This window comes from Boleophthalmus pectinirostris, unplaced genomic scaffold, assembly GCF_026225935.1.
Source record: "Boleophthalmus pectinirostris isolate CB_2022bp ecotype Guang Dong unplaced genomic scaffold, ASM2622593v1 HiC_scaffold_9, whole genome shotgun sequence".
Taxonomy (NCBI): Eukaryota; Metazoa; Chordata; class Actinopteri; order Gobiiformes; family Gobiidae; genus Boleophthalmus; species Boleophthalmus pectinirostris.
The window spans coordinates 1016872-1043251 of record NW_026571541.1 but is presented as its reverse complement, the minus strand read 5'-3'; the positions used below and the strand labels follow the sequence as shown (position 1 = coordinate 1043251).

Below are 26380 nucleotides of genomic sequence, written 5' to 3'. Positions count from 1 at the left end.
TCAAATTTGACCCGGACCAAGAATTCCCTCATAGTAAGTGTCTAAACCAAATTTTGAACTACAGATCTATTTAAAATGACTACATAGACTGTCCCACATTAATAAATAAGTGTAATATATAACTAATAATAATGTTTCTGAGAGCAGGAAGAGCATATTTTTGTAAGTTTTACAACACTTGTTTTTGGAGAAAAACCTCTACTATCACATGTATAGTCCTGTTTTACAACACACATAAAAACATAAAAGCCATTATGATTTATATGTATATTATTGCAAAATTTGTAGCATCTGTGCAAAAGTATAACATTTTAAAATATTTTAATTTTTGTGTATTTTGGCAAAATTTAGGAAAAGTCATCAAATTTTCAGGATGAAATAATGATGCTTAGGGTATTTTTTCTACTGTTGAATGTCAAAACGGGTCAAATTTGACCCAAACAGTATGTAAGGGTTATAACAAACTGGTATGACCAAATGCACAGGGTTTGTGTGTTGATGTGTGTGTGAATGAAACAAACAAAACACAACTCCAGCTCTGTGTGTGATGATGAAACTACATTAGAACAGAAATCAGAAACTGGCTTCATATGGGAACTTTAAATAGTACAACTCAGCTATAGCACGTTTAACCTCCAGGCCAGGTCAGGTGTACTCTCCGCTGTACTCTCCACTGTACTCTCCGCTGTACTCTCCGCTGTACTCTCCGCTGTACTCTCCGCTGTACTCTCCGCTGTCTCCGCTGTACTCTCCGCTGTACTCTCCGCTGTACTCTCCGCTGTACTCTCCTCCTGCCTTTGTGGAGGAGATGTGGGTAGATACAAACCAGGACTAACTGACTGAAGACATGTAGATGATGCCCCCGCCCTCACCCTCTTTCCCCACCACCCTGCATGACAACATAGTGCGGCATCTTACACCTCCATGCTAGCAGCTTTTCTATACAGCCCAGCACACAATTCAAATTGGAATTTTTATTATTATTATTTTTTTTTTTACAAAAATGAAGTTGCAGCTGCAGTTAAAGACCCTGTACCCATTTTTCCCCATGTATTTATTTCAGTCTGCATTTAATTGTGAAGAGTTTTATATTTACAGATTATCAGGAAGTGTGTATTAGCATGCTAATTGTTGTTAGTTGATGTTTCCTAATATATAAAAATGAGAAAGTGTCCGAACATTTGACTGGTAGAGTAAATTTGCTTTGACCTAAAAGTATTTGCACACAGACATTAAACAAGAACACGTTTTACTGTCAGATAATCAGGATGTGTGTCTTAGCATGCTAGTTGTTTTACCTTTACAGTAATGGCAAGCTCAGCTCTTCTCTGTGAAAGTTGTGATAAACTCTTAGAAACTCATCGTGGTGAATAATGAGGATGTTCTGAATGCAGAAGTGAGGAAGAACTTTGGACCACTGCAAACTGTTTTAAATGAGCTAATTCTGTTTTCTGCGTTTTGAAGACAGTAAAAATCAGGTTCAGAGCCTTTAGCATTTGTCCTAGTTTCTCTGTCTACATATAGATTGTTGTTTTAAGCTCGTTTCACCCAATAGTAAATAGAATGGCAGGATCTCTACCAGGATCTGTTTGCTCAGTGGACACGCCCACATCACACACTTTGAGAGTAGACTAGACAGCTCGGACGCACTCTGGTCAGACTCAAGAGACTCATTCCACATAACAGCAAAACTCAAGGCAGAACTTCAGGAATTACAACCAGAACCAAAACCGGATTTAAACTTGAACTATGGACTTCGACCTAGATTCAAATAGTTGGACTTCCTTAAGATGTCAGTGGAATTGTGCGTTTCTGTCACTTTCATCATGATATAATTAATAGACACTTCAAGTACCAACAGGAAAATGTGGTAGGTTACAAATATTTTAGCAGGAAATTCATAACAGAAGTTCTTCAGCCAAAAGCGAGAGTAAACCGGGCAGTAGGATTTGCTGAACTTTTGGACCAGGATGAGTCGTAAACATCGCGAAGACAAAGCGACGCTCATTGGCCTGGAGGAGCAACCGGAGACCAGCTACGGCAGCATCAACGCCGAACCGACCAATCAGGTGAGAGAAGATTACGGGTTGAAAACAATGTATAGAGAGGTGTACCCCAAGGGATCGTCTTGGGACCACAAATATTTATTGTCAGTGTTAGCTCTAGCATCCAATTGATAACTAATATTGGTTTATCTAAATATATAAATGTTTTTGGAACATTTTGTAACATTGCTACTAATATTATTTTTAAATTGTATTGCCATTTATTTATTTATTTATTTATGGTATTATTATTATTTTCACCTTTTTTTTTTTTTTTTTTTTCATATTGTAATGTGTGAACTGTTTCCAAGTCCTGTTCCTTGTGGATGAATACAGTTCTGTCCAAGTCTAGCTGTTGTTTACATAGCGCTAATACTAAGAGTAACAAAAGCTCAAGTGTTTTAGCTTGGCTTGACAGGAAACAGGAAGCCCTGGAACAGGAAGTACAATCAGCAGATTAAAACGAGGATAATGTCATAATGAGCTTGGGATGTTAGGGGAGTAAAAGTATTTTATACAATAGAGGGCTGGGAATACACCAAACTTTACTGTGCATTTTTGCCAGAAGAGTCTTTGCTCTAAGGACGACGAACATGTTCTTCTGAAATGGAGGTGAATTTAGACGATATAATACAAAACAATGTCATTATTTTGATGTATTTTCTGTTGCTGTTTTCTAGAATGTACCAGCGCAGCCCCCAGACCAGAATGTTTTCAGTGACGGGAAGACAAAAGTTGGTGAGTCTGCTTTTCTTTAAGACGTTATAGAAGACCTGCTGCTGAAGATTGTTGTCATTGTTTAAAAAGTGTATACTGTACGAGCAGGTTATTCAGTGTATGGATTTGTCCTTTCCTGTTACACACACAGGCTTATCCCAGGACGCAACGACGCCTGCTTTGAGAAAATCCAAGTGCGAAAATAAAAATAACGACATTGCAAAAGTTGTTTACTGATTCAGAAACAGAAACTTGCGTGATTAAAGCTAGATAAGATGCAGAGGAATGTTCAATACAAATATCAGCCAAATCACATGACACACAACCTAAAACAATAAGGAAACAGCTTAACACAACTTCGTCAAAAGAAGCATACGTGTGATTTAAATTTCCACAAACATAACTGACCTATGAGAACAATTGTAATACTGACTTATTCTTAATTACACTCTCATTTGTGTTGCCAGTTTCGATGCTGAAACCCAGTGTGTTTAAACCTAAAATGTGTCTCTCTGATCTGAAAGGTTTCTCTCTAAACCCCAGCACCTGCACCAGTCATGAGTCAGTGCTAGTGCAGCCTCTGCAGCTCAGGGAGGGAATTCTGGAGGTTCTGAGTTTCACATGAGACACAGTCTGTCCAAACGGTCAGGTTATTATTGATAATGATGATGGCAATAATAATAAAAATAATAACACTAATATAATAAAATACTATAAAAATTTAAAAATAATTATAAAAACAATAAATAATAATACATTATTGGTAACAATAATAATGGAAACATTAATGGTAAGTAAGTAAGTCCCCATTTATATCGTGCTTTTCACAGACATTTTTGTCACAAAGACGCTTTTACAGAGCATTACATTCAGCATATATATTATTCATTCACTCTATACCTGGTGATGGTAAACTACTGTTGATAATGTTGGTAATGATAATGTTTGTTATGATTTTTGTTTATGTATTTATTTTCTTTATTATATTAGTGTGCACATTTATGTGTGTATTGTGTTTACATAAATTTTTTATTTTTTTTTTTTGCCTGTACCATGTCCTGTGCTGCTGATTGTGCACCTGTTTTGTCTGCCTCCAATTGACTCCAGCCTGCTATTGGTTGATGTGTTTTACTTGCAGGCCATGCCCATGTTCTGTTTTAATTAAGCCCTGATGAAGACTAGTTAAGGTCGAAACATGTCGGCTTTGGCCATTCAAATAAAGGCCTTTTAACTATATTTTTCCTTGTGCAATTTTTTTAACTTGATTTTTTACTTTTTCTACTTTTTTGGAGTGCCTGGAATCCGTTGTGTTTTAGTCTGTCCAAATATTGAGAATGAGACACACGTCGATGTGTCTCTATCTGCAGAGTATGTGGTTGTAATAACTTTTGGTAAGACTTTATGATGAGGCATAAGTGCAAATCATTTGTAAATGTTTATTGTAAATGCTTATTACCCATTAAAAATAATTTACTCAAGAAACTAAAATTAACTAATCATCCTTACTTGGAAAAAACAAAACAAAAAGTCAAGTCATTGTCATTATTAGTGCATGAATAGTTAATGATTAATAAACATTTATGGATCTTTTATTAATAAGTAATGACTCTTGTCCTGTCCATGTTTAATCATAAAAAATGATTAAACTCTTGTTAATGAGCAGGTATTTTTAGTAAATCCACTTTATTCAATGCACTTTGTTTATATAGCACATTTCACAAGTTTACAAAGTGCAGCACAAATACATCCTAATAACAACAATATAATATATACGAACACAATAAACACTCAGATTTAATCATACTGGACTTAAAACAGTAAAACCAATAAAATAAAATAAGAGCAAAAAAAAAAGCAGAAAATGAATGATTAAATGATTAGTTAATTTACAACAGATTTGTAGGTATACATTTTGTTATAAAGTGCATGAAATCCTTCCCTCATTGCACATTGGCGCTTTAATTAATGAATTGATGTTCTTGGCGTCTGATTGGTCAGATTTTGTGCTGGTGTGGGAGGAGCCTTTGGAAGCACAGAAGGAGGAGTCTAACTCAGAAAGTGTCATTCACGCCAAATGGAGGGAGGCGTTTCTGAACCGACTGACGCACTCTGGACTTTTAATCGAAAAGGTTTGTAGTTCTTTTCATTCACGGTCATTTGGTTCAGAACAATGCAAAACGCCTGGATGTATTGTGTTTGGGTGTTTGTGACAGAGGGAAGTGGAGCAGGTGAAGTCGCGTCTGTACTTTGTGCTCCTCAGCGCCCCCTGGAATGTGATGTGTTTCTATGCAGAGGAGATCAGCCTCAGGGCACCACTACAGGTACACGACTTAAAGGTTGTATAGAGGATTTTTTAAGGGAAGTTTGAAAAAGCCTCTAAGAACCGCTGCATAAACCATGTAATCCCCGCACGCTGGTCACTGTTGGGCAAGTTACTTTAAAACTGGAATGCGTTATTTATTACTTATTACTGTCATTTCAAACTGATTTGTTATATTACAATATTACTGCATTTAAAATGTAAGGCATTACATTACTATTGCATTACTTTAAGTTACTGTCACCAAAATAACTGCGAAGATGCTGAACATTTGCACCGTATATGGACTGAACCAGGACTAAACCAGGAGTAAACCAGAGCTGAACCAGGACTGAACCAGGACTATAACAGGACTAACCTCGGACTGATTCCAGGACTGAAGAGGAGAAATAAACCAGGACTGAACTAGGACTAAAACAAGACCAAACCAGAACTAAACCAGAACAAAACCAGGACTAAACCTGAACTGAACCAGGACTAAAACAGGACTCACTGTCCGGACGGGCTCGAAGGTGACCGCAGGAGAAAGGACCAGCTCTGCTTTGCACCTCACGGAGGTAAGAGCGGCTGTCGCCCGAACGCGCTTTATGGACACCGTGCTCCGCGGGCTCGCAGCCCTGATTTCAGCAACTATTTGCGGGTACCCGACCCAGTGTTAAGACTCTGCTATAGTGTGTAACTTCTACCTTCTTCAGCATGTCCAGAAGTCCAACTTTTTGTGCGATGGTGAGCATCTTCTTCTGCCTTTTGGGTGCAAGCGCAGGAGCCTTTGTCGGTGCAGAACTTTTCGTCGACGTTGTGGGTTTTGTCGGGGAGAAAACTTACAAACATACAGCACTTCGGATGACTGTAAACCAGGTCTAAACCAGAACTGAACCAGATCTAAACCAGGTCTAAACAGTGTAGAGTTCTGCGTTGGTCTTTTCCACCGCGATTACCTGAAGGTCTACGCGGCCGCGTCTCCGGTTTCCCCGCTGCTGATATCGTGGTGATTTTAGCGAATTTGTATGAAGAAAAACCCACCACTTCAATACAGGTTAAAAAAACATTGTAACGTGCGTTATTCACATTTGTACCGAGTAAAATATTAATTTTTTTTCCCTGTAATGCCGAACATTACTGTGTTACAACAAAAACCAATGCATTGCTGTAATTTGTTACTTTCATAATGCGTTACTTCCAACACTGACGCCGGCAAGTCGATTACACTAGAAACGTCAGGAGTTTGATTGACAACCTAACAGCCAACAGATAAAGAGGGAGCCTCGTTGTCTATTGGCTGATGTTTATCTGGCGTCACTACGTCCACAGTTGATAGATTTTCATTCTTTTTTTTTTTTGGTCATCATAATTACAAGGCTGCTACATCTCTCTAATGGTATTTTAAACTTTCACTGACAATTTGAAACTAAAAAATAAAAAAATCCTCCATACAACCTTTAAATGCACTGAAACACACCCTGCACCTGGAATGGGAGTGAATGTTGTGAAGTATTAGTGATATCAAATAAAGAAAAGTAAAGAGAGGTGTTATGCAAAATCAACCTTTTGGAGCTTTCTACCATGTCATAATGCTGCCCCCTCATCCAAAACATGCGTCTTTGAGTTATCTAGTGATCTCTCCTATGACTTTGTCCAATGCTCAGGCCACAAATCTACATCACCTATACTCATGCGTGTTAATTCTCCATAAATATACAAAAACATGATACAAAATTAGAACTTCAAAACCTGATGCAATGTGCAGTAGTTTCATTTTGTCGCTGTTCAAAAATTTCACATTGACTCCTTCCTCTTTGTAGGTCATAAATTCAGAGAATTTGAACTGGTCTGAAAAAGTCATGCAGAAGTTGTCCATCCCAAACCTCCTGAGCCACGACGTCCCCCTCACCCCCCCCGACTACTACACCTGTGAGTTCAGAGCCAACAAGCTGGACAGGTGCTGCCCTTTTAAAACAACTTTACACCACATTACAACATTACACTACAGCCACAATTAAACAACTCTGATCTGATTTATTCAGGTTTCTGGGCAGTGATGACAGGGACAACTTTTTTAAGCCCACACAGCGACACCAAGTTGTAAGTATCACTTTTGTTCCTATAGTGGTTTTTAGCAACTTGAGTGCTTAGTAAATGTGCACCTTTCTGGTCTAAACTGAAGTGAATGTTGCCTTCAGTGGCTTCTACAATGTCCAGTAATTGGTGACATCACAAAAGACTGCCCTGAAGATAAATTCACTACAGTGACAATAATAAATTGTACCTTAACCTTAACCTCACTTTTAGCTTTTGTTGTATCATTACACCATAGTTCAGGTCAGTTCTTATGTAGACTCGGTTTGATCCTGTTCTAGTATATATATAGTATACAGGTATAGTTCTAGGTTTAGTCTGAATAGAACAAGTGTAAATAACCACGGGCACTAGTGATCCTCCCTGTGTGTGTGTGTGTGTGCGTGCGTGTGTGTGTGTGTGTGCAGCTGTATGAGATCCTGTCACGCACGCCCTACGGCTCAGTGAGGAGGGGGCAGGTGGGCATCAACCGACTCATCAATGACAACGTGTTCAGCGCAGCCTTCCCCCTGCACCAGGTCTGTACCTACTGTGTATACTGTGTACAGTTTACAGTGTACTGTGTACTGTACTGTGTTCTGTGTACCATGTACTGTGTACACCGGCACTGACACATATCAGGGCATTACTGTAATGGGCTGTTATCACTCCAGGGTCTGGTATCCAACAGGAAGATCGAGTCAATTTCTTCCAATAAATTGGTGAATACTGGAAAAGGTGATTAAAGAAATGCAGTGTCATTTTTAAACCAGATTGGATTACAGTGTGAGCTCTGGATTATGTCGACTGTACACCACAGTCCGGCCTGTTCCACAGCAGAGCACGTGCAGTGTGGACACAAGAACTCTTCACATGGTTTATATTGTATAACTGTAATAGAATGTTTTATTTTTTCATTTTGATTGTGTATATTAGACTAAAAATGTTTAGTAGTATGTGTCTTACTGGGCCATGCAGATGTTTCTTTGACTATAATATTCCACAGTATGGCATTAAACTCTCCAAGGAGATTTCTGAAGTATGACTTTAACTTTCTATTTCTGTGGAATCAAGCAAGTGATGTTCCACCTCCAGAAAGTACCACAGTGTACCTTTAAGTGTTTAAGTGTACCATAACATTTACAACGTGTAGAAGTATTGTTATTATTACTCCTTAACCCCCAGCCTCACTAACAAACTATTATGAATGGTCTTGTTTTAGAACTTTACTTTATCATGAATTATTCAGCATGAATTGTGACCTTCAGCAGAATCTGTCTCCATGTCTGTACCTTCCTCTGTGCACAGGGCAGTGTGGAGTCCTGCTCTGGGACCCCCCCTCAGCCCCTGACCCTGCGGCAGGTGCTCTTCTCTCACTGGGCAGCCTGGAGCTGCTGGAGGAAGTACCAGCCTCTGGACCACATCCGCGAGTACTTTGGGGAGAAGGTTGCCCTGTACTTTGCCTGGCTTGGTGAGATCTTGGTTTTTTGGCTTTAGCTCTTGTGACTTTTATCCAATAAGCTCCTCAAGACTATAAACAATGTCTTTAAAAGTCTTGCTGTATATGGTGACATGATCTGATCAGACATCTTATGGCAGCACAGTTATATTCTGCTGTGTGCAGCTCCTGGCCTCCTCACTGTTACTGTCACTACTTCCTGTCCTCTAGTCTTTAGCATTAAATTAATCAATATTTAAAGATCAGGCTGTGGACGGTGGACTGACGAGGATGTCACTCACAACATGTTAAACACTTTGCCTAATGAGGTGAATACTTCATACTTCAATATTTCCCCTTTGTGAACATGGAGGGCACTTCTGTGTTCACAAAGAGGCATGTTTTAGTCTCAGTGCTAATGCTAATTTTGAGGCATAATAACAATAGTAGTAATAGTAGTAATTGTCTGCAGTGACTAATCTACATCACAATCAGGTGGTCCTTATTTCAATTCTAACAGGTTGTTTATTTTATATTTTACACTTGTAATACAAGTAGAGTGACCACCGGCATGACTCTGACGCTCATTTACATACTATTTAACACTATTTAACACTATTTAACACTATTTAACACTATTTAACACTATTTAACACTATTTAACACTATAACACTATTTAACACAATTTAACACTATTTAACACTATAACGCTATTTACCTGTGAGGCTCCATCCTCAGATTTGCCCCAAACTAATGAAAACAAGCCTCTTACTCCTACTGTCCCGTTGGTTCTGTTTCCAAAAGTGTATTGTCCAGTAAAAAGAGATCAAACTGGTCCATGTACAGACAGGACAGTGGCTCTCATGTGTGTGAATGTGTGAGTGTGTGTGCAGGCTTGTGTGTATGTGGATGTGTGTGCATGTTCCTGTGCAGGCAGGTGTGTGCATGTGCATGTGTGCATGTGTGCAATGTATGCACATGTACATATATATCAGGGAGGGGGAGCAGTCAGATCAGGAGGTGGTTCGTCGAGGGGCTGGCCGACCTGGTCGATGGGCGGTCACATGTGGGGCCCTGGGGGTGACCCGCGCATTCGCCATGGGGGGCGTGGGCGTGGCTCGGCCTGCTCCAACTTGAGTGGAGATCTGAGGCAAAACACACTTAACAAATTTTCAATACTCAAATTAACTAGTAATAATACAGGTCAACAGTAAATCATCCGCATAGCCTGTCTGTGCACACACATACACACACACACACACACACACACACACACACACACACACACACACTCACACACACACATAAGGTTCACACTGTCACCTTTGTCCCTGTTTGTGTGTAATCTTCAATTGTAATGTGTCTGTCTTGTATCTTGTATGTTGTTTGGTGGTATTTGTTGTAATGTACATAGTTTGCAAAAAAACAAACAAACAAAAAAAAAGGGACAGCGGCTCTATCTGCAGGAGACATGCGCAGCCAAGTGTTTGTCTTATTTTAATGACGCATGCGGCGATACCACGCTGGTGCATGCGCTGGTGGCTCGTGTTGTTGCCAGATTGAATGTTGAATGTTGAATGTGGGGATTTGTGGTGATGCGCGCAACGGTGGCGGCCGAGGATCCGAAATGAGGACAAAACATCAAAAATGAGGATGCATAACAGAGGTCCAGACAGAAGGCTCTAAAACTGGACTGTCCGGCTGAAATCCAGACGAGTGATCATCCTACATACAAGCTGCATTAGTGTTGAGAGTTTGTGTGACTGTGCAGCGCCTGTTGTGTGGCCCGTTTTAAACAGTAGGATTCTGAGTGGAGGGTGTGAGGAAAAGCAGCTCTTCTGTCTGACACTGACCTGTCCTCAGGGTTCTACACGGGCTGGCTGCTCCCGGCCGCGGTCATGGGGCTGTTCATCTTCCTCGTGGGCTTCTGGGTCATGCACACAGACCAACCAGCGTAAGTTGAAATCTTTGTTTGTTTCTTTGTGTATTTGCTTAGGTTTTTGTTTGTTGGTTTGATTATGTGTATGCTCGTGTGTTTTTGTGTGTACAGGTTTGTCTGTATGATTGTTTTTTGTGTATTTCTGTGTTTGCTTATATTTTTGTTTCTCTCTCTCTTTTTTTTTTTAGCGTTAGTTTATTTATTTTTTTGTGGTGTGTGTGTGTGAGAGAGAGAGTGTCTTTGTTTATTAGCATCTGCCTATATGATTGTCTGTTTTTTGAGTTCTGTGTGTTTTTGTATGTGGGTCTGGTCAAGCAGTATTGGAGGGAAACAGGGGCAGATTTTTGACATTCAAATGTCTCTTATTCAGAAACTATTCAGGACTATTGAAATAAGTAAAGTATCAGAATGTAGGAAAGAGTTACACTCCAACAGGGTCAAGTTAAACCTGTGATATTCTTTCAAGTTGTTGACAAAAAATTAAAAAACTCATGTCGGTAACGGAGGGAATGAAATATGCAGCACTTTTTGGGCAATAAATCCAAACAGTGATAACTCTTGGTTCTCACTTCCATATCCTTAACAAACTGGTTTGAATATTTGCTTCATATAGTTTTCTACCATATGGTACAAGATTAGGTTGAAAAACCTCTTACTTTTTGACTCATGAGATTTTTTAGTAAGAAAGGTCATGGTAACGGAGGGAAAAGTAACAGAGGGAAAATTGTTCAAGCAAGTAGAAGGTGCAGGATTTTACATCATTTGTCAGTTTTTTTCTTCCGAATACTTTAATATTACTTCAAAATGAAAGGAAACTATTTCTATAAAATATGTCAGTCCTTCCAAGCAAATTTTTATCATTTTAAATACATGTTTTTTTTGGAAAAATCATGTACCTTCATCAACAGTTCAAAGATGGAATAACACAAGATATGATGAAATACATCCATTTATTTACATGATTTGCAGGTCTTTGAAATTTGGAAAATAATTTTTGTTCCATGTTTCATACATGGTCTGTTTAAAACGGATGGAACTTTAGAAGCAAAAATGGTACAGAAAAAAGGTCAACAGTTTCATAAACTAGAGTACATATGTATCTGTTCAATACATTTTTATATCAGATGCATTAACTTGAATTTTTGGCCTTGTTGTTTACTTCTGCTTGACCGGACCCTTATGTGAGTTAGTATTTTTTTTGTGGTGTGTGTGTGTGGGTCTTTGTTTATTAGCATCTGTCTATACGATTGTTTGTGTGCTTTTTGTTTGTTTATTTATTTGTTTACTTGTTGGTGTGACTCACGTGCATTCTGACGTGTGTGTGTGTGTGTGTGTGTGTGTGTGTGTATGTGTGTGTGTAGGAGGGAGGTGTGTGACAGTGGTGGCTCCTTGGTCATGTGTCCCGTGTGCAAAATCTGCCCCTTCTGGAACTACTCCAGCATCTGCCTCACCTACAAGGTACTGTGCTGTTTTCACTGCAGGGGGAGTACATACATGTTTACAATGGATACAAAATAAATGAAGATGTTGAGATGTAGTTTAAATGTTTGAGTAACTCTTTACTATCAGTCTGTCTACGTCAAAGTATCTGTCTATCTTCATGAAGCAGTAGTTTCCACGTTAACAGCTCCTTTGGCCTTTACTTCAGTAGAGTTTGGCAATTCCACAGCTGAAACCATTTAAATGATTCTAGTGAAGGTGTATGGAGTTTAAAAACACAGTGGAGCACTTCCTGTATTACTATATGACATGACAAGGTGGAACAGAGTGTTTTCCATTTGAGAGTATGTAGAAGTTGTGTGTTCAACATGTGTGAATGAAACAAAACACAACTCCAGGTCTGTTTGTGATGAGGAAACTACATTAGAACAAACATTAGAAAAAAAAAATAGCCTAATATTAATTTTAATGTTTCCAATAAGTTTAATGTATTCCAATAGACGCATCAAGAATTTCGGACTTCCGGTCATTACGCAATTCATACTGGGAAAGATTTTCTGAAAAAGTGAACATTAAACCTCCATGTTTGTTTTCCCAGTGGGATGTGTCTATTGTCAAAGTTGATCTTTTCTAGTCTTTTGAACCATATCACTTTTGTTTCTGATTCTGATATTGTCAAATTTTAGTTTTGGGATTCAGACATCATAATTGTGTGGTTGTTGGATCCTAACAGCGGAAAACTACTCGAGAAATTAGTTTGTGATCTCCATAAAAGCAAAAGGGAATCAGATGTGTGTGACTGCAAACCTCTGTTCAAACTGTTTCTCTTCTCAATGGAATTGAAAAATAGTGAAAGGTGAAGGTGATGGGCAGGATTGATCCACAGGAAAGACGAAAAAGGAAACATTTGACTCCCTAAATCATCCTGAGTTTGCAGCGAACATTTTGTATGTGGAGCCATCAAAAGTGGAATCCTATTTGTTAAGTGAGAGGAGCAGAAGACAAACTGACTGAGCTGCACTTTCTTCTTCTTGTGGTTTTACAGCAACATCACGTCTTGGTCTCTTTGCAGTGGAAGTTGTTTCTTGATGAACAGTTGGTGCCTTTTGCTTTGGCGTTGACTTTTCACATTCAAAACCAAGGTTGAGTGAGGGATCGGGATTTTGCTTTGATGATGCTCCACATACAAAATGTTCACTGTAAACTTGGTATGATTTAGGCAGCCAAAGGTTTCCTTTTTGGTCCTTCCTGTGGATCAGTCCTGCACATCACCTTCACCTTTTACTATTTTTCAATTCCGTTGTGAAGAGAAACAGTTTAAACAGAGGTTTACAGTCACACACATCTGATTCCCTTTTGCATTTATGGAGATCACAAACTAATTTCTCGAGCCGTTTTCTGCTGTTAGGATCCAACAACCACACAATTACAATGTCTGAATCCCAAAACTAAAATATGACAATATCAGAACCAGAAACAAAAGTGACATGGTTCAAAAGACAAGAAAATACTGTTTTAGTCAATAGACACATCCCACTGGGAAAACAAACATGGAGGTTTGATGCTCACTTTTTAGGAAAATCCTTCCCAGTATGAATTGCGTAATGACCACAAGTCTGAAATTCTTGATGCGTGTATACTGGTACCCACTATAGTCCTTGTCATTTATGCAAATATTCTACTATTCTACATAGTACTTGATGCATCTGCTACAGCATTCAAAAGAGAAAAGAAACTATTTATGTGCATTTTAAACAGATGTAATAAAGCAACAATTAAAGACTGAACTTCTATTGAGTAACTAAACCTGATCATTCTTAATAAACTTGGACTAATGACTGTCTTGTGTTGTGTGTTTGTGTTCCTGTGCACAGGCAGGTCTTCTGTTTGACAATGGCGGCACAGTCTTCTTGTCCGTCTTCATGTCTCTGTGGGCGGTGACGTTCTTGGAGTACTGGAAGAGGACAGGTTCAATCCTGTCCCTGCGCTGGGACTGCTCCAGCTTCCAGGACATTGAGGTACCATCAGCATCACCAGCCAACACACCAGCACCACACATACAGTCTGACAGAGAGAGCAACAAGAAGTGGAAATGTTCATCCCGTCATGTTCAGCTCTGACACCGTCTTTACATCTGTGCTCCCTTCAGAATGTACTGGATTTATATAATACTCTTTTACATGCAACTCAGACCATTATTCATTCACTCCACATTTGATGGTGGTAAGACACTGCTGTAGCCACAGTTGTCCTGGGGCAGACTGATAGAAGTGAGGCTGCCTATCTGCCCCGTCTGCCCCTCCGACCACCACTCACTACTTTAATGCCAAAAATGCCAAAAGCCACTGGGGAGTGCGACTAAACCAGGACTAAACCAGAACTAAACCAGAACTGAACCTGGACTGAGTGTCTGGATGGGCCCAGAGGTGTGCCCGAGAAGACTGTCAGGTGATCACAGAAAAAAGGACCAGCACAGAGCTCTGGAGCTAACTGCAGCCGTCACCCGATCACGCTTTGTGGACTCTCTGCTCCGCGGGCTCAAGGTTCTCCCTCTCATTCGCTCAAGTCCTAGTTTAAGTCCTGGTTTAGACCTGGTTTAGTCCTAGTTTAGTCCTGATTTAGACCTGGTTTAGTCCTGGTTTTGTTCTGTTGACCTACTGATGTTCAGTTAAAAGTTGCCACAATTAGGCCTGCATGAAGTTGGAAATTATTTACTGTTGCGAAAGTCATTTCTGAATGCACTTAAATAAATAAATATATATGTGTGTGTGTGTGTGTGTGTGTGTGTGTGTGTGTGTGTGTGCGTGTGTGTGTGTGTGTGTGTGTGTGTGAGAAAAGGCGGAGGGCAGGCAGATGGGATTTTGGGCAAGGAAGCATTCACACACTCTGTTCCACCTTGTGATGTCATACAGGAAGTGCTCCACTGTTTGTTAAACTTCATACACCTTCATGAGAATCATTTGGATCATTATAACCCTGAAATGATCATTGCCAATCTCCTCTGAACTGAAGGTGAAAGATACTGGAGCTGTTAACTTCTCAAGGTGGAACAGAGCATTTGAAGATGTAGACAGAGTAATCATAAAGAGTTACTCAGACATGTGTGAATGAAAGAAAACACAACTCCAGGTCTGTTTTTGAGGATGTTTCAATAACATTATAACATGGATTATATCTCACAAGAGCCACATTTGAATATTTGAAATTGTTACAAAAACACCATCAGTCCTAAAACCACCACCTCTCCTCTTCGTGGAACTTGTGCAATGAGGACTTCTTCAGACTGACACTCTGTGGGAAGGGAACTGATGAGGGAACTAAATCTAGAGAATGAACGTTTTACCTGCACCAAGCCTTTGCCTGATACTCGTGTTTTTCCTGTAGGAGCGTCCACGTCCAGAGTTCACAGCCATGGCTCCAATGACCATCAGGAACCCAGTGACAGGAGCCGAAGAACCCTACTTTCCCAACAGGTCACGCCTGAACCGGACCCTCACCAGCTTCTCCATCCTCATCATTATGGTACTGAGGGACGGGGACAGGGGGGCAGGGGGGCAGGGGGGCAGGGGCAGGGGGGCAGGGGGGCAGGGGGATGTTCTTGGTCATGTAAACCTTGTTCTTCTGCAGATCGCTGTAGTGCTGATCTTCCTCACCGCCATCATCCTGTACCGCTCCATCATCACTCTGCTCATCTACAACTCCACCACCGGGTTCATCTCTGACTCAGTGAGTCTCTTTAAGGGAATATCACAGTTTTTCCTCTTTTTATAATTATGACTTTGTGTCAGCTGATGAAGATTTTGTTAAATAGAATGTGAAATTACATTAAGTAACTTGAGCGCTAAAACAGAATCCTTCCATCAGTGTCATCGAAACCAAAATTTAGGGACAATTCACAAGCAAGGGACACATTATGTATATATCAAAATAAAGATCCTGTCATGTATTTTTCAGTTGTTGATTCACATCTATTGTGTACATTTGTTTTTAAACTTTAGAAAAGATTTGACCATTTTGACACTGTGGTTGCAGGTAACAGTTATGCAATTCCCTCTACGTCATATCTGCCGCTCGTGTCAACAGGGACATACAATTAGAAACCTCACCAAAATAATCAAACCATAAACTAATAGTCAAAGGGCCGTATCTTTCTCCGAGTCTTAGAGCAAAGCGCAGGTGGGGCTGTACTTCACTGCTGGAGGCTGGAGTGGGACAGTATAGAATTTTGTGTGGGCCATGACAGAACTGACTGGGTTTGTGTTACGAACACTCCGCACACACATGCGCCCCTCTCACACACACACCGATGTAAGCCCATGCACGCGTGCACACATCAACCTTTTATAGTTTTCTCTGCGTTCGTTTAAGGCCAGTGTCTCTCATGCGCTCCCCATCCCACAGCAGACCTGCTCTTTACTTCTCACTCGTGTCCAGTGCATTTGGGCCCACACAGGTGGAAGTCTTGCGGATAATGGAATTTGTTTATTGTCATATAAATGTTTCTGATGTTACAGCTTTGTGCACAGATATGATATGTGCGTCTGCTCCGCTGTCACAGCCTCGAGCTGTCAGTGCATGTGCGCGCGGAGTCCAGCCGCGAGAATGTGAATAAAATGAAATTGCAGCATTAGGACACAGACAGAGTAAGAAAACAGACTTTAGGACATCGATGTAAACAGCCTCATGTGAATGAGCAGCTTTTGTACAGATCCAGATCAAACCGAACTACAGAGCAGAGCTGAGGAGATACAGGGAGCGGGCGAGGGGCTGTGCTCTGCTGTGGGAGGGCATCCAGACGACTCCTACACAGAACACCAACATGTTATGAATGTTAAGCAGTTATCATCCTAATATATTTCCAAATAAAAGAAGCCTTGAGCATGTTACACATTGTTTTTCAGCAAATGTATTTATTATTTTTATTATTTATTTATTTATTTTTACACTTCTAGCAATTCTCTAAACACACCACACCTGCCCTCAGTCTGCTCCACTCCACCTGATATTCAGACACAGAACACCTCCTGTTTAGAACTCCACGCCCTGCACTTGCACTAGCGCTGAGACTGGGGGCAAGATACGGCCCAAAGAGTTTTAGTCAAATCTTAAAGACATGACATTACTCAAAATCTTTTTGGAGTTTTCTACCATATTATAAGATTGTTCCCTCATCAAAACCATGACTGAAGAGGTTTTAGATGTCATCTATACACGTCTGAGTAATTGAGTAGGCTCTATTCACATTATGTCACAAACCAGGAAGATGTTTGGAAAGATGTGATTACAACTTCTGGTAGTAAGTCTGACAAAATCTAGGGAAAATAAGAAAATATCCCAGTTTTCTTCATCTACATGTCATTGTAGATGATTCCAAACAGCACATACATCTGCAGTCTTCATTTTTCCACTGATCACATTTACTTCAGTGGGTTTGATCACAGTTGGTCGGTGAGTCCAGTGTTGGGAACTACACCGGAATTTGTAATTACATCTTTCTAAACATCTTCCTGATTTGTGACGTAAGTGTGAATAGAGTTTGTTCTCCATAAATATACAAAATATGATGTAAAACAATAAACTACAGCTTTACAAAGCTGATGTAATGTTTCATTAGAGCTGTGAAGGGTTTGACTCATTTGACATTTGACTCAGAGCATCAAAAAACAAAGTGAAACTTATTCATCTTATAATATGTTGTGTTGGGCGATCTAAAGTGGGGTCCCTGTGCTTGGTGTCCAGGCTACCAAGATCGCCAGTCTCTCTGGTTCAGTTTTGAATCTTGTGGTGATCTTGATTCTGTCCAGAGTCTACACCATGTTGGCCCATATCCTGACGCGCTGGGGTGAGGATCAAACCATTTAAATATGACCTTTATATTTGAATAATGTTTTAGTTTGAATACACCTCCAGTCAAGAGTGTGGACACTCCCTCATTCAATGTTTTTTCAGTGTGTATGTTTTCTACTTTTTACATTTTAGATACATATGAAAGATAAATATATGATGTAAGATATATGGAATAATGTAGAGAAAAAATAAAATAACTAGTCATTTTATATTTTATATATTATAATTAATTTTATAATTCATAGTTTTGATGCCTTCAGTGGCGTAAATAATCATGGAAATAAAGAAACATAAATGAAAAAGTGTCCATACTTGAGACTGCTCTTGTAGATCACAGTTTGGTTGGTCTAAACGTCTCGTCCATCGCTGTGGTGTTCTTGTTCCAGAGATGCACCGTACTCAGAGTGACTACGAGGACATGTTCACCCTCAAAGTGTTCATCTTCCAGTTTGTCAACTTTTACTCATCCCCGGTCTACATCGCCTTCTTCAAGGGCAGGTGCTCTCTCTCTCTCTCTCTCTGACGTCTTCTTAAAGCAAACCAGTCCTGGATAATCCTGGTCTCATGGTCTTGTTTTGGTACAGGTTTGTTGGAGTCCCTGGAAAATACAACACTCTGTTTGGGGTCCGCAATGAAGATGTGAGTATTTTATAATTGACTCTCTGCACAGTGCAATAAAATATAAAAGAATCTTTTTTTTTTTTTTTTCACTCATTCTGTGTGACCTACACTGAGACACACTCAAAAATATGAATTAGACCTACTGAGAAATGAAAAAGGAGGATTAACCAATTAAAGAGCTGCTATCCAGTCTGATCAGATCTAATGTCTGTACAAGTTGTATTTTTTACATTTAAAGGTGCACTATGTAACCTTTGGTTGAGAATTCACCACTAGCTTGTCTCCATGGAGATTCTTCCGGTGAGTGTGGTTGTCTGTTCACACTGTAATATTTCAGGCAAAGCAATAACATCTCTATGAAGACTAACAAGTGGCACATCATCCACAGGAAAAGGTTACTGACCCTTTAAGTAATCCAGGTAATCAATCAAATCACTTTAAGAACACTGAGCAGTAAAACACAATCACAATAGAAAACCTCCAAGTAAGTCAGAGTCATCAGATCCGGTGTGCAGTTTGAGGAGAGTAACAGCCCTTAGGACAAAAGTGTCCGTCCTCTGTGTCCTGCAACATTACAGCAGCGTCCAGGGGGAGTCAAGTGAACACTGGACACAGAACAGGAAATCCTCTTCCAAGCCTCTCTGTCTGCTCTGTTGTTTGGTCGGACATGAGGCCATATTTAGTGTAGAAAGCCGGTTGCATTGTTGTAAAAAGTCTGTAGTATGCCAGAGCTCACTGGCTCTGAAATATTAAAATGTAACATGTAAAAAAAAAAAATAATAATAAAAAAAAAAAAGTTCAGTGTGCCATCCAGTCAACCACAAGAGCATCCATTTGCGACCATGGCAACCACATAATCTTTCTGCTTTGTTGTGTTCCAGTGTGGGGCAGGAGGTTGTCTCATACAACTGGCTCAGGAGCTTCTGGTCATCATGGTGGGAAAACAGATCATCAACAACGTCCAAGAGCTCCTCACTCCGTACGTCACTGAGGGTTTCAACTCTCACTAACAAACTCTACATCTAAACCTCATCTTTTTGACCCACAGGCTGTGCCAATGTTCATTTTAAATTGTGAAGTCATATGAGCACAGCTTAGAGAGCATTCCACCTCAATTTGGTGCCAAAAAGAAAACCTATATTTATTAGAATTTATAATTACATTGTCTATCTGCATGTACCACAGTTTAAAGGTGCACTATTCAACTTTTCTGCTGGATGGTTCAAATCCTGACTGGAATATTTCACATCATGGCATTAAACTTACCTATTCTGCATGTATTTATTTACAGTACAGAGTTTTTCTTTGAGTGTGGGTTGTGTCTACACAGATAATGTTATTTGGCCTGAGTGGCTTTATTTTGTTGTCTCCATGGTGAGAGATAATCTTAAAGCCATACTGTGGAACATTCCAGGCAAAGCAATTGCATCTCTACGTAGAAAAGCAGACAGACCCTTCATTAGAAATGTTCCACAGTGCACCTTTAAAACTGAACTGGAGACCAGGTCAGAAGATGGAATGTCAGCATGGTTTAATCAAATGTAATAATGACTGATCTTAAATACACATAGACTGACAATACTGCTTTACACAATACTGAGCATGTAAATATTGGTGAATAAATACATCTCACTTTGTGGCAGGAAGTTGAAGACTTGGTGGCACAGGCGGAGTTTTAGGAAGGGCAAGGATGAGGAGAAGAAACAAGAAGTGCCGCCATGGGAGCGAGACTACCAGCTGCTGGTCTGTGAGGGGCTGTTTGACGAGTACCTGGAGATGGGTCAGTCCTGGTCTTCATCCTGGTCTGGTCTTTGGTTTGACTGACGTTTGACTCAGGTTTAACCAGCTCATGATATTGATAGTGGTAAAATGTAGCTTTTTGCTTCATTGACACAGTGTAAAAGGACACAGCATGCACAATTCAAACATGTCATAACATTGCTCCCTCATCAGAAACATACCTGCAGCTGTATGTAGCATCATTCACACTGTTTTCACTAATCCTCTATAAAAAAGTGCTTTACTTCAGAGCCTCTCCAGACACAGGTTTGTTGTGTCATAGGCAGACACCCTGTGCAGTTTTAAAGTGCATTCATCGTCACCAGACATTCAAATCACATTCATTATAACTGTTTCTTGGACATGTAAGTTATCAGCTAGTTTAACTGTTTGCCCCATGTGTAATTCCTTCTGCTACCAGTAGATGGTGAGCTGCTGTATGTGGAGCAAAGCTGTGAAACAACGTATGGCTCTTTAGTCATTATTTCAAGTTCTAAAACATGAAACGCCAAAGCCAAGGTCCTCTAGAGCACATTTAAATCCAGCAACAATACAAATCATGTATGTGTTCTTAAAGTTGAAGTGATCCAGTTCAGTCTGACTCTGCTGCACAAGTGCAGACATGTCATGCTGTGTGCCATGACAAGAGCAATTCCAGGTGTTTTCAACAGCTTTTTACAAATATGGTCATAAGCTCAAAAAGTCAGTTTTGTATGATCTATCTATCTATTAAAGTGTAATGTTTTGCACACCTCTCGTCTCTAGTGCTGCAGTTTGGTTTCATCACCGTGTTCGTCGCAGCATGCCCTCTGGCCCCTCTCTTCGCTCTGATCAATAACTGGGTGGAGATTCGTCTGGACGCTCATAAGTTTGTGACTGAGTACAGGAGGCCTGTGGCTGAGCAGGCCCAGGACATCGGCATCTGGCTCCAAATCATGCAGCTCATCAGTCACATCGCCGTCGTCGCCAATGTACGAGGTTTTATGTTGTTGTTGGTTTTCAGTTTGAGTTGAGATCAACTCAAAATGTAAAAAAAAAAAAAAAAAAGTTGTTGAATGTGGTGAGAGAGGGACAGACTCAGGAACTGTATGTGCTATTTTTACTTGACTTTTCTGTGTCCCCAGATACAAGGTAAAAGTGTTCAAATCAAATATAACCTTTACTGAGAACAACTGTAAAACTTAGTTTATTTTAAGAACACTGGGCATGATGTGCCATTTATTTATGTTCCAATTATCAGAAAGCCTCACATGACTCTCTCATTTGTGTTGCCAGTCTGGATGCTAAAATCCAGAGTGTTAAAACTTAAAATGTCTCTCTCAGATCTGAATGCACCAACCCTGAGTCAGTGCTAGTGCAGCCTCTGCAGCTCAGGGAGGGAATTCTGGAGGTTCTGAGCTTCACATGAGACATGAACATAAACTGAGAATGAGACAAACATGTTTCTATCTGCAGGTGAAGGCTCTGGTGACACAGGTTCATGTGACTGTGATCTTTCTAAAACAATAAGAGTGCAGACGACATGCACTTTAACCTTTAAGAACAGAGATCATAACTACTGTAACACACTATGATTTTTATTTTTTTTTTGTATTGTAATTCACAGAAAGATTGGAATAGCTATGGGTGTCAAGCCAGTACATCTATAGGGTCTTTGTTCTTGTATTTCTATAATTCCTGTGGGATCGATGAAAATGTGGGGCATTGAGTGGGACAGGGGCTCAGACATTTGTGCAGGAGCTTTAACAAGAGGGAGAGGTAGTATATTTGTCAAGTGAAAGTATCCACCATTACAATAAGATGTTTCAAGCACATTTTTATTGTAAGTGCAATAAGTAATTCAAGAAATGTTGATATACCTAAATACTTTAGGGGAGTAACATTGTGCCATGTTTTTGTGTGTAACAGTAGTTCGTGTTGTTCTGTGTGGCAGGCCTTCCTCATCGCCTTCACGTCGTCCTTTTTGCCCAGAGCTTATTACAAATTCACCAGAGACTCTTCACTCCGCGGCTTCACTAACTTCACCTTGTCCAATTCACAGAAGAGCTACATGGACATCCACAACTCCACTTGCAAGTAAATAAAAACAGCTTTAAAAGAGTATGTGTGTAGTTTTAGATTTAGTTCACTGCTTGTCCATTGTTGACATGGGACTAAACACCTTAACTCCGCCCACAACTACATTTCAAATCAAGCTGCTAAACTGGGCAGTGCCGGGAGGACTAAAGGGGAGATCACATTTGAAACATGATATTTGGTTGGCATAAAGCAAGAAATATAATACCAAACCCAAACAAATGCTATCCTGTAAGCTACCCTGTTTTTCTGACTTTAAGTCGCTCTGGAGTATAAGTTGCACCAGCCAAAAAATGAGCAATGAAGAAGAAAAAAACATATATAAGTTGCACCAGACTATAAGCCACGCTTTTTGGGGGAAATTTATTTTTTAATATTAGGAACTGACATTTTATCCTGAAATGCACGTTATAGCAATAACAGTAGAATAAAGAACAACAGGCTGAATAGGCGTTAATATGTTAACGTAACATATTAACAATTATTCAGATAACTATCTGAAGGAACTGGATTGAGATTAGATTTTTTTATACTGCACTATTACCCAATGTTCTTGTCTGATACACTGATCCAGCTTTTCAGTTGCGATGCCGATACATTGATTTTAAGTTTCACAGGTACCAGATATTAACCAGTCCTTATACACACTGTTAAGTCATCACACAACAGATCCAGTGTGTTGTTTATCCTTCAACACACGACTGACCAGCTTTGTATGAGAAAAGTTCAAATGTTCTGAGACACTGTTGTCCAGCCAGTAAAAAGACTTATTACATCCAAAAGACCTTTTCCACAACAGCCAGAAGTGCCCCGCTGTAGGTTTGTGGAACTTCCAGTTAGTGGTTTTCTATGGCAAAATCTACCGTATTTTCTGGACTATAAGTCGCTTCGAAGTATAAGTCGCACCTGCCAAAAAATGCTCAATGAAGAAGAAAAAACATATTGAAGTCAAACTGTACTATAAATTGCACTTTTGGGGAAATGTGTATTATAAAATCAGAGACCAGGAACCGACATTTCAGGCAAGTTCTAGTAAAAACAACAGAATAAAGAACAACAGGCTGAATAGGCGTTAATATGTTAATGGAAGATATGAACAGTTCATCAGATAATTATAGCATAAACAACAGAACATAAGTTTATCAAACTCTCCATCTCACTCCAAATCAATAAATCCACTGAATCCATTGAATTCTTCATTCTCTCATGTCACTTCTAAGCAACTCCAGGCAACTTCGGTTTGTCACTGAAGTCCATGCTTTGTCATCCATGTCTTCCAGGAAAGTTACATGGTGCATCCTCCCAGTTGCCGTGAAGTTGTGTTCTCCATTCCTGCTTTCCGTCTGTCCCTCACAAGTTTCTCACTCACTCCAAACTTTCTTTCTGCTGCTCGATTACCATTTTCTGCTGCATATTTCACTACTTGCAGCAGAACAGTGGCTTTTTCTGCAGGAGATATGCACAGAAAACTGATCTAGAGCACCCTCTGAAAATTTTAATATATAAGTCGCACTGGAGTATAAGTCACAGGAAACACCCAAACCATGAAAAAAGTGCAACTTATATTCAGAAAAATATGGTACATTTGTAAGATGATTGAATTAAATGAAAGTAGGAACAAAGCATTACCTTTTATTGGTTTGAAAATACTATACTGGCAAAAGCAAAGTATTTTACATTTTAGTAAGGTACATTAGTTTCTGTAGAATGTTTATACAAGGGCTGCAGGGTGGGAGTATGGAGAGCACTGCAGAAAGCTTTCTGGTTATGTAGGCTTGTGGGCTTAGTCTGTAAACAAGTGATGTGGTCTCATACTAACTAAAGATGGTTTAAATAGCTCTGGGGAGAGACCACAATTACTCAAAACATGCACAAATGATTCTGAAAACCACTTCAGACACATAATAACATGGGAGAAAGCATAATCTCGCTGTAAAAGAAAACTAAAACAGTCAATATTATGTTGTGCAGGTATCAAGATCTGCGGGATGATGACGGGAAGTACAGGCCTGAGTACTTTGAGCTGTTGGCCGTCAGACTGGGCTTTGTGATTGTGTTTGAGGTAGGTCTTAAACTCTGCGCTGTCATGGCTCTAGTCCTGCTCAGGTTTCCGGGGGCTAACTGCTCTCCTCCATCCCAGCATGTGGTGTTCACCGTGGGCAGGCTCATCGACGTAATGGTCCCTGATGTTCCAGAGGAAGTGCAGATAAAGATCAAGAGAGAGCACTACATGGCCAAGGAGGCGCTGGCCGAGAATCAGGTAGAGTTTAAATCTTGGTTTTAGGTCCATTTCAAGAAGATGTATCTGGGGATGTTGTAAAAGCAATGTCTAGTGTTAAAAAACAAACAACAACTCTGTACTGAATGATATATTGTATTTACTAAAGCTGTAGCTGATTTTTATTGTCTTAAAAACATGAAAAACAGAACAGATTCATTTTGAATGGTTTGCTGTGGACCAGTGTTATTCCTCACTTACTTACTGCATTCTGAGCGTCCTTTTTATTCACCATGATGACTTTACAAGTGCTTTTCACAGTTTTCAGAGGTCAAGGCAGAGTTTACCATGACAGCAAAGCTGACAACAACTAGCATGCTAACACGTTAGGGGTGTAATGGTACAAAAATCACAGTTCAGTATGTACCCCAGTTTTAAGATCACAGTTTGGTTCATTTTCAGTACAGTTTAGGAACAAAGTACAAAACCATTTGATTGTTGTTTATTTGTGTGTTTATTAAACCAACAATTTGTTTTAATATTAAACAAACAGGAAAATAAAAGCACTAACAGTTCCAGGATCACATTTTACTCAACCTTCATATTTTTGGCCACAAAAACTAACTTGTGCACATTGTGTGCAGTAAGTGCCGATCTGCGACCGTGGTGCGACAACCGTAGTCAAGGCCGGTGGCAGAATGTAAACACACACAAATTGAGCGAACTGACTCGTGTGCAGCACTGCACCGAATGTCTCGCACCAAACAACATGCACTGTTACATCCATATAACACATACTTAATGATTTTCTAAAGATAAAACACTTGATCATTAGATGCGTGCAGTACACAGTGAACTTCTTTTGACTAAAAACATTAAATCAAACTATTGGAATTAGAAGCCCTTGCTTATTATTAGATTCCATTATTTAAACATATATTGTATTATTTACGCAAATTCTGATTTTGTTCTCTTATATTTATTGTTATTATTTATTTTATTTGAAAAAATAAATAAAAAAATGTTTGTAGCTGACATCATATGTCTTATATTTCCTCACTAGTGTTTTCTCTTGCACTAATTCATGTTTTTCTTGCAGGCCTTTGGGAAAAAACTGGCTCCACTTTTGGAGGAGGATTCCATGGTGCAACTCCAAGTCCCTGCCGATCCAACCCAGTCCTGAGCACCAGTCTAATACTGTGGAATATTATATGGAGCATTATATGGATTTATACAGCTTAATACTATTTATTCATGTGTTTTTATAATGCTATTTTTGTTTATTGGGTTTTCTGGAAGGTGAACTACAATTCCCTAAATATGCCATGGTAAAAACTTTCTATCCATGGAAAATATTCAAACTTACCTGTAAACCTGTATACTGTAAAAATACAATAAAACAGTACAGTGAAACAACATGACAGAATATTCATGATTATGTTTTCATTGCTTCCTTTTTTACCGTAATTATAATAGGGCCGGGGACGTCAATGTGTTATTTTGAGATAACTAATCAATTCATTAACGCCGACAATTATTTTAACGTTAACGCAGTTTTTATTATTTACTTATTTTTTATTGTAAACGTCTGTTGCTCAGTGGCTTTTATTTTGAAAAAGTCCACTGCGAGCGTTTCTTCCGCGGCTCCTAGCTCCAACATGGCCTCGTGCTCCGGTTCACGGGTCTTTGTCCAGTGTGGTTTTCGTTGCTGCGGTCTCGCATACATAACGCTATTACAGGGTGTTCACGAAGGTCTGGAAGATTTCGTGATTTGATCCCACCCATAAATTATTACTAGTGTCATGTTTATTACTCATTGAATAAACAATATTGAAAAAATATATTAGTACAAAAATTCATTTAATATATTTTTATTGAGCCTTC

The 26380-nt window shown here is 39.6% G+C and overlaps 1 protein-coding gene across 2 annotated transcripts; it reads left to right on the top strand.

Moving 5' to 3' along the window:
- The first annotated feature begins 1679 nt into the window (after positions 1–1679).
- ano7 (anoctamin 7) lies at positions 1680–25914 on the top strand. Of its 2 annotated transcripts, none has more exons than XM_020938648.2 (23): positions 1680–2069; positions 2726–2783; positions 4761–4891; positions 4976–5083; positions 6885–7021; positions 7107–7164; positions 7566–7676; positions 8446–8608; positions 10440–10530; positions 11877–11973; positions 13830–13973; positions 15340–15477; positions 15583–15681; positions 17695–17797; positions 18189–18300; positions 18387–18441; positions 19305–19402; positions 20067–20203; positions 20968–21173; positions 22136–22278; positions 24250–24340; positions 24419–24538; positions 25596–25914. In XM_020938648.2, exons 1-23 carry the CDS (start codon positions 1971–1973, stop codon positions 25677–25679), a joined length of 2583 nt encoding a protein of 860 aa, XP_020794307.1. In that variant the 5' UTR covers positions 1680–1970; the 3' UTR covers positions 25680–25914. The 2 variants fall into 2 exon arrangements, with proteins under 2 accessions (XP_020794307.1, XP_020794308.1); XM_020938649.2 differs by lacking the exon at positions 1680–2069 and adding an exon at positions 2577–2657 and having other exon boundaries at positions 25596–25913.
- The last annotated feature ends 466 nt before the right edge of the window (positions 25915–26380 follow it).